General features: G+C 50.0%; 1 protein-coding gene across 2 annotated transcripts; it reads left to right on the plus strand.

The window, feature by feature from the left end:
- The first annotated feature begins 3,412 nt into the window (after positions 1-3,412).
- Positions 3,413-13,916, plus strand: IFI35 (interferon induced protein 35). Of its 2 annotated transcripts, none has more exons than XM_010330577.2 (7): positions 3,413-3,627; positions 11,281-11,382; positions 12,557-12,704; positions 12,778-12,884; positions 12,987-13,173; positions 13,290-13,396; positions 13,573-13,916. In XM_010330577.2, exons 1-7 carry the CDS (start codon positions 3,607-3,609, stop codon positions 13,762-13,764), a joined length of 864 nt encoding a protein of 287 aa, XP_010328879.1. In that variant the 5' UTR covers positions 3,413-3,606; the 3' UTR covers positions 13,765-13,916. The 2 variants fall into 2 exon arrangements, with proteins under 2 accessions (XP_010328879.1, XP_003942778.1); XM_003942729.3 differs by having other exon boundaries at positions 11,284-11,382.
- The last annotated feature ends 111 nt before the right edge of the window (positions 13,917-14,027 follow it).

The following is a 14,027-nucleotide window of genomic DNA, read 5'->3' on the forward strand; positions in this document are numbered from 1 at the left end:
CCCAGGGTTCAAGTGACTTTCCTAACAGGCCTCCCAAGTAGCTGGGATAATAGATGCCTGGCTAATTTGTATTTTTTATTTTTTTGAGACAGTCTTGTTCTGTTACCAGGTTGGAGTGCAGTGGAGTGGTCCTGGCTCTCTGCAACTTCCCATTTGGTTTCAAGCAAGTTTTCTGTCTCAGCCTCCCAAGTTAGCTGGGACTGCAGGCACCCACCACCATGCCCGGCTGATTTTTTTGTAGTTTTAGTAGAGATGAGGTTTCACCATGTTAGGATGGTCTCAATCTCTTGACCTCATGGTCTGCCCGCCTTGGCCTCCCAAAGTGCTGGGATTACAGGCGTGAGCCACCGCGCCCAGCCTAATTTGTATTTTTAATACAGATGGGTTTTCACCATGTTGGTCAGGCTGGTCTTGAACTCCTAACCTCAGGTAATCCACCCACCTTGGTCTCCCAAACTGCTAGGATTACAGACGTCAGCCACCATGCCTGGCCATTAGGACACTGTTGGGTTTTTTAATTTGTTTTTTTGTTTGTTTGTTTTTGAGATGGAGTTTCGCTCCTGTTACCCAGGCTGGAGTGCAATGGCGCGATCTCGGCTCACCGCAACCTCTGCCTCCTGAATTCAGGCAATTCTCCTGCCTCAGCCTCCTGAGTAGCTGGGATTACAGGCATGTGCCACCATGCCCAGCTAACTTTTTGTTATTTTTAGTAGAGACGGGGTTTCACCATGTTGACCAGGATGGTCTCGATCTTTTGACCTCGTGATCCACCCGCCTCGGCCTCCCAAAGTGCTAGGATTACAGGCTTGAGCCACCGTGCCCGGCCTTTAATTTGTTTTTTTTGACGGAGTCTCGCTCTGTTGTCAGGCTGGAGTGAAGTGGTGCAATCTTGGCTCACTGCAGTCTTCACCTCCCAGGTTCAAGTGATTCCCCTGCCTCAGCCTCCCAAGCAACTGGGACTACAAGTGCATGCCACCACACCCAGCTAATTTTGTGTACATTAGTAGAGACAGGACTTCACTGTGTTGGCCAGGATAGTCTCGATCTCCTGACCTCGTGATCTGCCTTCCTCGACCTCCCAAAGTGCTGGGATTACAGGCCTGAACCACTACACCCAGCTTTATTTTTGTTGTTACTAGTTCCTGAGTTGGAGTCTTGCTCTGTCACCCAGGCTGGAGTGCAGTGGCACAATCTCAGCTCACTGCAACCTCTGCCTCCTGGGTTCAAGTGATTCTCCTGCCTCAGCCTCCTGAGTAGCTGTGATTACAGGCCTCTGGTTAATTCTTTTTTTTTTTTTTTTAAGTAGAAACGGGGTTTCACCAGCTTGGCCAGGCTGGTCTTGAACTCCTGACCTCATGATCCACCTGCCTCGGCCTCCCAAACTGCTGGTATTACAGGTGTGAGCCACCACGCCCGGCCTCATTAGGAAATTTTTTTTTTTTTTTTTTTTTTTTTTTGAGACAGTCTTGCTGCATCACCAGGCACCAGGCTGGAGTGCAGTGGCATGATCTCGGCTCACTGCAACCTCCACCTCCCTGGTTCAAGCAATTCTTCTGCCTCAGTCTCCGGAGTAGCTGGGACCACAGGTATGTGCCACCGCGCCCAGCTAATTTTTGTATTTTTAGGAGAAACAGGGTTTCACCATGTTGGCCAGGATGGTCTCCATTTCTTTTTATTTATTTATTTATTTATTTATTTTAGAGATGGGGTTTCACCATATTGGTCAGACTGGTCTTGAACTCCTGACCTCAGGTGATCCACCCGCCTCGGCCTCCCAAAGTGCTGGGATTACAGGTGTGAGCCACCACGCCTGGCCAGGAAACTTTTTAACTTGAATCTTTTCAAAAAAAAAAAAAAGATTTTCTCGCCGGGTGCGGTGGCTCAAGCCTGTAATCCCAGCACTTTGGGAGGCCAAGGCGGGTGGATCACGAGGTCAAGAGATCGAGACCATCCTGGTCAACATGGTGAAACCCCGTCTCTACTAAAAATACAAAAAATTAGCTGGGCATGGTGGCGCGTGCCTGTAATCCCAGCTACTCAGGAGGCTGAGGCAGGAGAATTGCCTGAACTCAGGAGGCAGAGGTTGCGGTGAGCCAAGATTGTGCTGTTGCACTCGAGCCCGGGTAACAAGAGCGAAACTCCGTCTCAAAAAAACAAACAAACAAACAAACAATTTTCTCACACCTAAGTATTGAGGCATCTTTATTGAGACAGAGTCCTATTAAGTAGCTTACTCAGGGTCACAGAAATTGGGCTGAATTTAAAACACTTAACTAAAAATACAGCAAGTTTTCTCCATTGTACCTCAAAGCCCAAGTTCAAATACTATTCCTACCAGTTTTGGATCCATGCTTCTCTGATTCCTTGCCCTGTGACCTTGGGCAAGTTTTAAATTATCTGTGCCTCAATTTTCTCATCTGTAAAGTGAAGAAAATAGAAACCACTTCATGGCTTTTTTTTTTTTTTTTTTTTTGAGACAGAGTCTTGCACTGTTGCCCAGACTCCCAAGTTCAAGCAATTCTGCCTCAGCCTCACCAGCAGCTGGGACTACAGGTGCATGCCATCATGCCTCGATAATTTTTATATTTTTAGTAGAGATAGGGTTTCACCATATTGGTCAGGCTGGTCTCAACCTCCTGACCTCATGTTCTGCCCGACTCCGCGTCCCAACATGCTGGGATTATAGGTGTGAGCCACCATACTCGGCCATAGCATTGTTTTGAAGAGTTAATTTATGTAAAACAGAAGGTTTTTGGGCACATAATAGCTCTCTGTGCTAGCCACTGTTACAGTTTTGTGAACTTGAACTATGGGCTTTATCTGTCCTGAATATGTTTCTCATTCATTCATCATCATTATTATTATTATTATTATTTCGAAATAAGAGTCTTGCACTGTCGCCCAGACTGGAGTGCCATGGCGTGATCTTGGCTCACTGCAACCTTTGCCTCCCGGGTTCCAGCTATTCTGCCTCAGCCTCCCAAGTAGCTGGGATTACAGGAATGCACCACCTTGTCCCAATAATGTTTGTATTTTTTTAGTAGAGACCAGATTTCACCATGTTGCCCAGGCTGGTCTCTAACTCCTGACCTCAGGTAATCTGCCCGCCTGGGCCTCCCGAAGTGCTGGGATTACAGGTGTGAGCCACCACTCCAGCTCATTCAGCAATTACTTTACCAATGTGGAATATGCGCAGCATTATTCTAAGCTCTACAGCAATAATCTATCGACAAAGCAGGGTTTACCAATGTGCTTCTTGGAGATTGATTGCCTGGGAATGGTTGACTGGGACCAGTTTGCAGTTGCTGTGAGGTGGCTGCCCTTGAGAGAGCACAGCTGAGTGAAGTCGGCTTTGATGACCAAGAATGCTCCTCCCAGGGGTGGAGAAACCTCGGCAGGGGGCGGCATGTGAGCACCAGAGGGCAGGGATTTCACTGAAATGAAAGCGGAAGCAAACAGCCTTCGAGCAAAACCATTTCGGGTCTGGCTGGGGCTGGGAGACACCAAAAGCCCTTCAGAAGGTACAAACAGGAGTTCAGCTGTGGTGGATTCTGCCACTGTGCCCAGCTCTGAAGCCTCAGCTCTTGCCAAACAGACTGGAGACCTATGTCAGCCCCGAAGGATGGCGTAAGTGAGGAGAAGGGAGTTGGGAGGTGGGGAAACAGGAGCGATCCTCTTGGCTAGGAACCCGCAGGTATCTCAGGGCCTGGTGGCCAAGCCTCTCCCTGCTCATCTGAGACCGGCTCAACGGCTGGGGAGAAACGCGAGGCCGGAATGACCTCCCCACTATGCAGTTGGTCCCCTAACCTATTGCCTCGGACAGCAGGAGCTCATTAAATCCTGTGTCTGTGTGCACTTCTCTGGAGAGAGAATTGTAGTTTCCATCAGATACTCAAAGGGTTCTGTGACCCAAATAAGAATTGTTCTAGGCAGGGCGTGGTGGCTCACGCCTGTAATCCTAGCACTTTGGGATACCTGGGCAACACTGTAAAACCCTGTCTGTACTAAAATACAAAAAATTAGCTGGGTGTGGCGGCATGCTTCTGTAATTCTGGCTACTTGGGAGGCTGAGACAGGAGAATTGCTTGAACCTGGGAGGTGGAGGTTGCAGTGAGCCCAGATTGCACCATGGCACTCCAGCCTGGATAACAGAGTGAGACTCCATCTCAAAAAAAAAAAATTGTTCTAGTAACTTAACACATCCTTATCCCCTCCTGAGGTCTCCCGTCTACCAAAATTCTCCTCCTCCTGATAATTCCATCTCATCTTAACCTTGGGCCCTCTCCAGGTTCAGGAAGAAGTTTTCCTCCTCTGGGAGCTAAACTTCCCTCTCCCTTGGTCTACCCTTTCCTGACATAAATGTCCCTTCCTGTGCTAGACTAAGCTCTAGGAGGACTGGTGCCCTGTCTACCCTGCTCATCACTCATCCCCAGTGCCCAGCACAGTGCCTGGCATATACACCCTGCATGTTTCCTGGCATGCTGCAGGCACTCAGTAAACACTGTTGAATAAATGAATCTCATCCTCTCTCCACTTTCTTCAGCCTATCCCTCCCTGATACCACGCTGTCACAAACACACAGATCCCTCACCAGGAAATGTTTCATTTGCCCCTCAAGTATAATAAGATCCCCGAGCCAGTTATGGTGGCCCATACCTGTAATCCCAGCACTTTGGGAGGCCAAGGTGGGCAGATTGCCTGAGCTCAGGGGTTCAAGACCAGCCTGGGCAACATGGTGAAACACCGTCTCTACAAAAAATACAAACATTAGCCAGGTGTGCTGGTGCCCACTTGTAGTCCCAGCTACTTAGGGGGCTGAGGCAGGAGAATAGCTTGTACCCAGGAGGTCAAGGCTGCAGTGAGCCATGTTCACACCACTGCACTCCAGCCTGGGTGACAGCAAGACACCCTCCCCACCCCCCCACCCCCGCTCCCATGTCTAAGACAAAAAAAAAAAGGAGCTATCCTGCCTCTTTTCAAATCCTGCTTTATTCCATTGCGTAGTGCAGGGAAATCATTAGCCATTTTTTTTTTTTTTTTTTTTTTTTTTTTTTTTTTTTTTTTTTAAACAGGGTCTCGGCGTGTTGCCCAGGCTGGAGTGCAGTGGCTATTCACAGGCACGATCCCACTATTGATAAGCACTGGAGTTTTGACCCGCTCCGTTTCCAACCTGGGCTGGTTCACCCCTCCTTAGGCAACCTGGTGTTCCCCCGCTCCCAGGACGTCACCATATTGATGCCGAACTTAGTGCGGACACCCGAATGGCATAGCGCACTGCAGCCCAGAACTCCTGGGCTCAAGCGATCCTCCCACCTCGGCCTCCCGAGTACCTGGGACCACAGGCACGCGCCACAAAAAAAAAAAAACAACTCATTGCACTGTTTAACACCTACTGAGCATTCAATATGTGTTTCTTATTATTAATATTATTGCCAACCTTTTCAGAACTCCAATTCCCCAAGGACAATCTGTTTTTTTTTTTTTGTTTTTTTTTTTGAGACGGAGTCTTGCTCTGTTGCCCAGGCTGGAGGGCAGTGGCTTGATCTCAGCTCACCACAACCTCTGCCTCCCGGCTTCAAGCAATTCTCCTGCCTCAGCCTCCTGAGTAGCTGGGATTACAGGCGTATACCACCACACCCAGCTAATTTTTGTATTTTTAGTAGAGGTGGGGTTTCACCATGTTGGTCAGGCTGGTCTCCAACTCCTGACCTCGTGATGCACCCACCTCAGCCTCCCAAAGTGCTGGGATTTCAGGCATAGGCCACCAAGCCTGGCCCCCAAGGACAATCTTAATTCACCCACACACTCCTACCTCTCTGCTAAAACTGCTGGGTTTTTTTTGTTTGTTTGTTTTTTGTTTTAATCCGGTTCTCATTCTTCCAGACTGGAGTACAGTACAATCTTGAACTCCAGTGTTCAAGAGATCCTCCCAACTCAGCCTTCCAAGTAGCTAAGACTGTAGGCAGGCACCACCATGCCTGGCCAATTTTATTAAAATTTTCTAGCCGGGCGCGGTGGCTCAAGCCTGTAATCCCAGCACTTTGGGAGGCCGAGGCGGGTGGATCACGAGGTCGAGAGATCGAGACCATCCTGGTCAACATGGTGAAACCCCGTCTCTACTAAAAGTGCAAAAAATTAGCTGGGCATGGTGGCACGTGCCTGTAATCCCAGCTACTCAGGAGGCTGAGGCAGGAGAATTGCCTGAGCCCAGGAGGCAGAGGTTGCGGTGAGCCGAGATCGCGCCATTGCACTCCAGCCTGGGTCACAAGGGCGAAACTCCATCTCAAAAAAAAAAAAAAAAAATTTTCTGGCCGGGCACGGTGGCTCAAGCCTGTAATCCCAGCACTTTGGGAGGCCGAGGCGGGTGAATCACGAGGTCGAGAGATCGAGACCATCGTGGTGAACATGGTGAAACCCCGTCTCTACTAAAAATACAAAACATTAGCTGGGCATGGTGGCACGTGCCTGTAATCCCAGCTACTCAGGAGGCTGAGGCTGAGGCAGGAGAATTTCTTGAACCCAGGAGGCGGAGGTTGTGGTGAGCCGAGATCGTGCCATTGCACTCCAGCCTGGGTAACAAGAGCGAAACTCCGTCTCAAAAAAAAAAAAAAATTTTTTTTCTTTGTAGAGATAGTTCTTCAACATGTTGCCCGGGCTGGTCTTAAACTCTTGACCTCAAGTGATCCTCTGCCTTGGCTTCCCAAAGTGCTGGGATTACATACATGGCCCTCTTAAATGGCCTTTGTATATTAAAAGGAAGGGAGAAATGAAGGAAAGACGCTGGCCAGAAAATTGTATTTTTCTTTTTTTTTTTTTTTTTTTTGAGACGGAGTTTCACTCTTGTTACCCAGGCTGGAGTGCAATGGCGCGATCTCGGCTCACCGCAACCTCCGCCTCCTGGGTTCAGGCAATTCTCCTGCCTCAGCCTCCTGAGTAGCTGGGATTACAGGCACGCGCCACCATGCCCAGCTAATTTTTTGTATTTTTAATAGAGGCGGGGTTTCACCATCTTGACCAGGATGGTCTCGATCTCCTGACCTTGTGATCCACCCGCCTCGGCCTCCCAAAGTGCTGGGATTACAGGCTTGAGCCACCGCGTCCGGCTGAAAATTGTATTTTTCTAAAAAAAATTGCACAAAATAGCCAGGCACAGTGGATAACGCCTGTAATCCCTGCACTTTGGGAGGCTGGGGCGGGGAGATCACAAGGTCAGGAGTTCAAGACCAGTCCAGCCAACATAGTGAAATCCCATCTCTACTAAAATACAAAAATTGGCCAAGAAATGGTGGCATGTGCTTGTAGTCCCAACTACGCAGGAGGCTGAGGCAGGAGAATCACTTGAATCTGGGAGGTAGAGGTTGCGGTGAGCAGAGATCCTGCCACTGCACTCTAGCTTGGGCAACAGAGTGAGAATTCATCTGAAAAGAAGAAAAAAACAAAAAAACAAAAACGGGTGCAGTGGCTCATGCCTATAATCCCAGCACTTTGGGAGGCCAAGGTGGGCGACTCACAAGATAAGGAGTTCAAGAAAAGCCTGGCCAATATGGTGAAACCCTGTCTCTAGTAAAAATACAAAAATTAGCTAGGTGTGGTGGCATGTGCCTATAGTCCCAGCTACTTGGGAGGCTGAGGCAGCAGAATCATTTGAACCCAGGAGGCAGAAGTTGCAGTGAGCTGAGATTGTGCCACTGCACTCCAGCATGAGCAACAGAGCAAGACTCTGTCTCAAACCGAAGGAAAAAAAAAAAAAAAAAAAAAGGCTGGGCACAGTAACTCATGCCTATAAAATTCCAGCCCTTTGAAAGGCCAGGCAAAGTGGATGGGAGGCTGAGGCAGGAGAATTGCTTGAACCCAGGAGGCAGAGGTTGCAGTGAGCCGAGATTGCGCCACTGCACTCCAGCCTGGCAACAGAGTGAGACCCTGTCTCCAAAAAAAAAGGCCAGGCATGATGACAGGTACCTGTAATCCCAGCTACTTGGGAGGCTGAGGCAGGAGAATCTTTAACCCAGGAAGCGGAGGTTGCTGTGAACCAAGATCACGCCACTGTTCTCCAGCCTGAGCAACAGGGAGAGACTCCATCTTAGAAGAGGGGGGAGAGGCCGGGCGCGGTGGCTCACGCCTGTAATCCCAGCACTTTGGGAGGCTGAGGCGGGTGGATCACGAGGTCAAGAGATCGAGACCATCCTGGTCAACATGGTGAAACCCCATCTCTACTAAAAATACAAAAAAAAATTAGCTGGGCATGGTGGCGGGTGCCTGTAATCCCAGCTACTCAGGAGGCTGAGGCAGGAGAATTGCCTGAACCCAGGAGGCGGAGGTTGCGGTGAGCCAAGATCGCGCCATTGCACTCCAGCCTGGGTAACAAGAGCGAAACTCTGTCTCAAAAAAAAAAAAAAAAAAACAGCCGGGCGCGGTGGCTCAAGCCTGTAATCCCAGCACTTTGGGAGGCCGAGGCGGGTGGATCACAAGGTCGAGAGATCGAGACCATCCTAGTCAACATGGTGAAACCCCGTCTCTACTAAAAATACAAAAAAATTAGCTGGGCATGGTGGCGCGTGCCTGTAATCCCAGCTACTCAGGAGGCTGAGACAGGAGAATTGCCTGAGCCCAGGAGGCGGAGGTTGCGGTGAGTGGAGGTTGCGGTGAGCCGAGATCGCGCCATTGCACTCCAGCCTGGGCAACAAGAGCGAAACTCCGTCTCAAAAAAAAAAAAGAAGAGGGGGGGGGAAAAAAAGCCAGCATGATGGCACATGCCTGTTAGCTACTTGGGAGGCTGAGATAGATGAGAGGATCGATTGATTCTGAGAAGTTGAAGCTGCAGTGAGTCATGGTCGAGTAACTGTACTCCAGCCTGGGTGACATTGAGACTTTGTCTCAAAAAATGAAACAAAACAAAAACATGGGTAGATTTGCATAGGGCAAAACTTGGTTGGGTTTTTTTTTTTTTTTTTGAGAAGGAATTTTGCTCTTGTTGCCCAGGCTGGAGTGCAGTGGCACAGTCTCAGCTCACTGCAACTTCCACCTCCTGAGTTCAAGCGATTCTACTGCCTCAGCCTCCCAAGTAGCTGGGACTACAGGCACGCGCCACCATGCCCGGCTAATTTTGTATTTTTTTTTTCTTTTTGTTTTTTTCAAGCAACAACATGCAGGGGTTTTTTCGTAGAGGTGGGGTTTCTTCATATTAGTCAGGCTGGTCTCAAACTCCCGACCTCAGGTGGTCAGACCGCCTCAGCCTCCCAAAGTGCTGAGATTACAGGCGTGAGCCATCATACCCAGCCAGGAGAGATTTACTTTAGCAGGGACCTGGTCTCTCCAGTGCATCAGAGTCCCCACCACTCTCTGTCCTCCTACATGGCTCTATTAACTCATTGATGTCATCTAACTGACCCTTAAAGGCACTGTGTTGGCACTCTCTGATTTACAGAAATACGAATAACTAAGGGTCTTCATAAACCAGCATAATTTGGTCAAGCTCTAGTTTTCCTCTGCTAAAAATAGAACAAACTCACACTGAATTTCTTTGGTGCCCTCTGTAACGTGCTCCTTTGCTGTCATTCATTCACTTCATTTATTCATTCGACACACTTGTACTAGAGACATCTTTTGTGCCAGTGACCTTGCTGGACACTGGGAATACAGAGATGGTCAGAACAGAGTCCTGTCTTTCCAAGGACCTCATGCTTCTCTGAGCTGACCTTATTTATCAGGATTCCTAACCACAAGGTGAGCTCTGCTCCATATCGCAAACAAAGGTGCATTTATTGGTATCCCTGGTGTCACTTCCCTGCCTATGATGTCAGCTCTCTCTGGACCCACTCCAGATCACACCCAGCCTAAAGGGCTGCTTGGTGTACAGTGGAAAGTGGGGCAGTCAATGGACAAACTAGAAGATGAGTAAGCTACCTCCCCACCCTGGGCTTCATGTCTTCACTGTAAAGCACAGGCCAGCAGGGTGGGCTCTGGAGTCAGATAGCCTAGGACCACATGACTTTGGGCAAGTCATTTAACCTTTCTGAGCTTTAATTTCCTCATCTATAAAATAAGGATTGGTTGGGTGTGGTGGATTACATCTGTAATCCCAGCCCTTTAGGAGACTGAGGTGGGTGGATCATCTGAGGTCAGGAGTTTGAGACCAGCCTGGCCAACATGGTGAAAACCTGCTTCTACTAAAAATACAAAAATTAGCCAGGCATGTTGGTGGGTGCCTGTAATCCCAACTACTCGGGAGGCTGAGGCACGAGATTTGCTTGAACCTAGGAGGTGGAGGCTGCAGTGAGCTAAGATCATGTCATTGCACTGCAGCCTGGGAGACAAAGCAAGACTCCATCTCACACACACACACACACACACACACACACACACACACACACACACAAATGGGCGGGGCATGGGGCTCACGCCTGTAATCCCAGCACTTTGGGAGGCCCAGGCAGGTGGATCTCAAAGTCAGGAGTTCGAGACCAGCCTGCCCAACATGGTGAAACCCCGTCCTCACTAAAAATACAAAACTTAGCTGGGTGTCGTGGTGCATGCCTGTAATCACAGCTACTCAGGAAGCTGAGGCAGGAGAATCACTTGAACCCAGGAGGTGGAGGTTCCAGTGAGCCAAGATCCAACCATTGCACTCCAGCCTGGGCAACTGAGACTCCATTAAAAATAATAATAATAATAATAATAATAATAATAATAATAATAATAAAATAAATAAAATGTGAGAATGGAATGAAATAATTCATCAGAGGGTTTAGCACAGTGCCTGGCATATAGTAAGTACTTAGCAAATGTTAACAGTATTACTGTATGACATTTTGCAACTAGTCTCTGCTCCTCTTGGAGGTGTCCCTAATTGGGTTAACCCCTTTGGATTGTCTCTCCTCCAAACTCTGGCTGCCCTTCACAATCAGGCATGTGATTGTTGACTACCTTGAGCACTGTTTGGCCAGCCTGAGGACTATGTACGCTTATCTTCCACTGCCCCGTCAGTGCCCAGCACTTCCTAGCAGGAGCTCAGTGTGTGTTGAACTCTAGATCTGTGATCAGGAACAAGTCATGGCTGCTGCAAAGGCTCCTGCCCTTTCAAGAACAGCTGAGATGATGCCAACTGAGCCCTGAGTGGAGGGGGTCAGGACCAGCCCAGGGCAGCATAAGGGGGTTGGGTTGTACTGGAGCTTCGCATCAACTTTGCTTCTGGAGAGTCCAGGATAGGCCCCCATTCCCCTGGGCTTGTGGAGTCTCCTCTGGAAGGGCAGGTAGAAGTCTGGTTGTTTCCTTCTGTTCCAGCAGGCCCTCCATGCCCTTCTGGAAGAGCAGGCCAGACTCAAGATGAGGCTGCAGGAGCTGCAGCAGCAGAGAAAGGAGGTCGGGGACTCCCCCAGAGACAAGGTAAGGTGGGAGACCTGGTGGGGTTCGGTAAAAAGGAGCTGGTGAGGCCGGGCATGATAGCTCACACCGGTAACCTATAATCCCAGCACTTTGGTAGGCCATGGTGGGCTGACCACTTGGGGTTAGGAGTTGGAGACCAGCCTGACCAACGTGGTGAAACCCTGTCTCTACTAAAAATACAACAATTAGGCTGGGCGCAGTGGCTCATGCCTATAGTCCCTCCTGAGTTATATTTTTTTTTTAGTAGAGACGGGGTTTCTCCATGTTGGTCAGACTGGTCTCGAACTTTTGACCTCAGGTGATCCACCTGTCTTGGCCTCCCAAAGTGTTGGGATTATAGCCATGAGCCTCCCAGGACAAATTAAGATGTTGTATGTAAATTGCCCGGTATGGACCAGACCACTCTTCTTTTTTTTTTTAAAGACAGTTTTTGGCCGGGCGCGGTGGCTCAAGCCTGTAATCCCAGCACTTTGGGAGGCCGAGGCGGGTGGATCACGAGGTTGAGAGATCGAGACCATCCTGGTCAACATGGTGAAACCCCGTCTCTACTAAAAAATACAAAAAACTAGCTGGGCGTGGTGGCGCGTGCCTGTAATCCCAGCTACTCAGGAGGCTGAGGCAGGAGAATTACCTGAGCCCAGGAGGCGGAGGTTGCGGTGAGCTGAGATCGCGCCATTGCACTCCAGCCTGGGTAACAAGAGCGAAACTCTGTCTCAAAATAAATAAATAAATAAATAAATAAATAATAAAAAAAATAAAGACAGTTTTGCTCTTGTTGCCTAGGCTGGAATGCAATGGTGTGATCTTGGCTCACTGCAACCTCTGCGTCTCAGATTCAAGTGAATCTCCTGCCTCAGCTCCAGGCTAGCTGAGATTACAGGCGCGCGCCACCATGCCTGGCTAAGTTTGTGTTTTTAGTAGAGATGGGATCTCATCATGTTGGTCTGGCTGGTCTCGAACTCCTGACCTCGGGTGATCCTCCTGCCTTGGCCTCCCAAAGTACTGGAATTACAGAGGTGAGCCACCCTGCCTGGGCCTCATCCACTCATTTATCTGGCTTTTCTTTCAGTAAATGTATTTATCCCCAGCACTCAGTTATCAATGGAATGGAATTGGGGATGCCTTCCTCCTAGGTGGGAATGAGAAACACTCCTACTCCCCTCCCCACTTCCAGGTCTTATTTTCAGTGCCGAAGATCCCCTTGGTATTCCGAGGACACACCCAGCAGGACAGCGAAATGCCTAAGTCTTTAATTTCCAATTTGAGGATCCACTGCCCTCTGCCTGCAGGCTCTGCTCTGGTCACCTTTGATGACCCCAAAGGTGAGCTCTTGGGGAGTGTCAGGAGACAGGTGGGGAGGATTCCCAGTACTGACCCTGTTTCCCCACCACCCAGTGGCTGAGCAGGTGCTGCAGCAAAAGGAGCACACGATCGACATGGAGGAGTGCCGGCTGCGGGTGCAGGTCCAGCCCTTGGAGCTGCCCATGGTCACCACCATCCAGGTGACAGAATGGCAGAATCCTGGGACATGCAAAGGGTGCCATGCACCTCGGGCTGGGGAAGTGGAGCTGTGTCTGGGACCACCCCTTGCTGTCTCCTGCTAGGTGTCCAGCCAGATGAGGAGCCAGAGGGTGTTAGTCAGTGGATTTCCTGCCACCCTCAGTCTGAGTGAGGAGGAGCTGTTGGACAAGCTAGAAATCTTCTTTGGCAAGACTAAGAACGGGGGTGGCGATGTGGAGGTTCGGGAGCTGCTGCAAGGGAGTGTCACGCTGGACTTTGCTAAGGATGGAGGTAAGGGTCATGCCGACCTCCTGCAGGGGAAATGAGGGTACAGGGTGCAGAAAATGAGGGTTCAGGGAGTGGAGAGAGCTTGATGCTAAAGGTCCACCCCTCCTTGTTCCCCACAGTGGCCCAGCGCCTGTGCCAGATTGGCCAATTCAGAGTGCCACTGGGTGGGCAGGAAGTCCCTCTGAGAGTCTCTCCCTGCATGAATGGGGAGATCCAGAAGGCTGAGGTAAGTAGGAAGGTGGTTAACAGGGTCTGGGCTGGGTAACCTGTTTGCCTGTCAGGAACTTGCCCAATGAAGGATCAGAGACCCCAAACCCCACTGACCTACCCACTGCCTGCCCTGCCCCCTACCCCCCACGCCTTACTCCCATGACCTTTGCCATCTCTTGGCTACTTTTCCAGATCAGGTTGAAGCCAGTGTCCCGCTCTGTGCTGGTGCTCAACATTCCTGATGTCCTGGATGGCCCGGAGCTGCATGACGTCCTGGAGATCCACTTCCAGAAGCCCACGCGGGGGGGCGGGGAGGTAGAAGCCCTGACAGTCATACCCCAAGGACAGCAGGGCCTAGCAGTCTTCACTTCGGAGTCAGGCTAGGGCCTCCCTTCTCATCCTCCCTGCCCCCTCCCAAGGTTCTCATGCCAGGCTGGACTTGGGTACCTATGTAGGAGGTCTTTCCATTCACCAACAGCGGGGAGGGATTCCACATTGCAAAACACCGCTGAGAACAGTAAAAAGCCAGCATGGCATGACGTTCTTCCTCATTTCACTCATGAAAGGAAACCTGGTTTGGGAATGGAAGGAGGCAGGGGGATGGGAAGGAGGCAGGGGGATGGGAAGAAGCCCAGATCTTCCGCCAG

Source organism: Saimiri boliviensis, chromosome 17 (genome assembly GCF_048565385.1).
Source record: "Saimiri boliviensis isolate mSaiBol1 chromosome 17, mSaiBol1.pri, whole genome shotgun sequence".
Classification (NCBI taxonomy): domain Eukaryota; kingdom Metazoa; phylum Chordata; class Mammalia; order Primates; family Cebidae; genus Saimiri; species Saimiri boliviensis.

Coding starts and splice junctions, on each gene's coding strand:
- IFI35 (XM_010330577.2), top strand. CDS start 3,607: ATGTCAGCCCCGAAGGATGGC. Junction 11,383..12,556: donor GGGACTCCCCCAGAGACAAG/GTAAGGTGGGAG, acceptor CCCCACTTCCAG/GTCTTATTTTCAGTGCCGAA. Junction 13,174..13,289: donor GGACTTTGCTAAGGATGGAG/GTAAGGGTCATG, acceptor TGTTCCCCACAG/TGGCCCAGCGCCTGTGCCAG.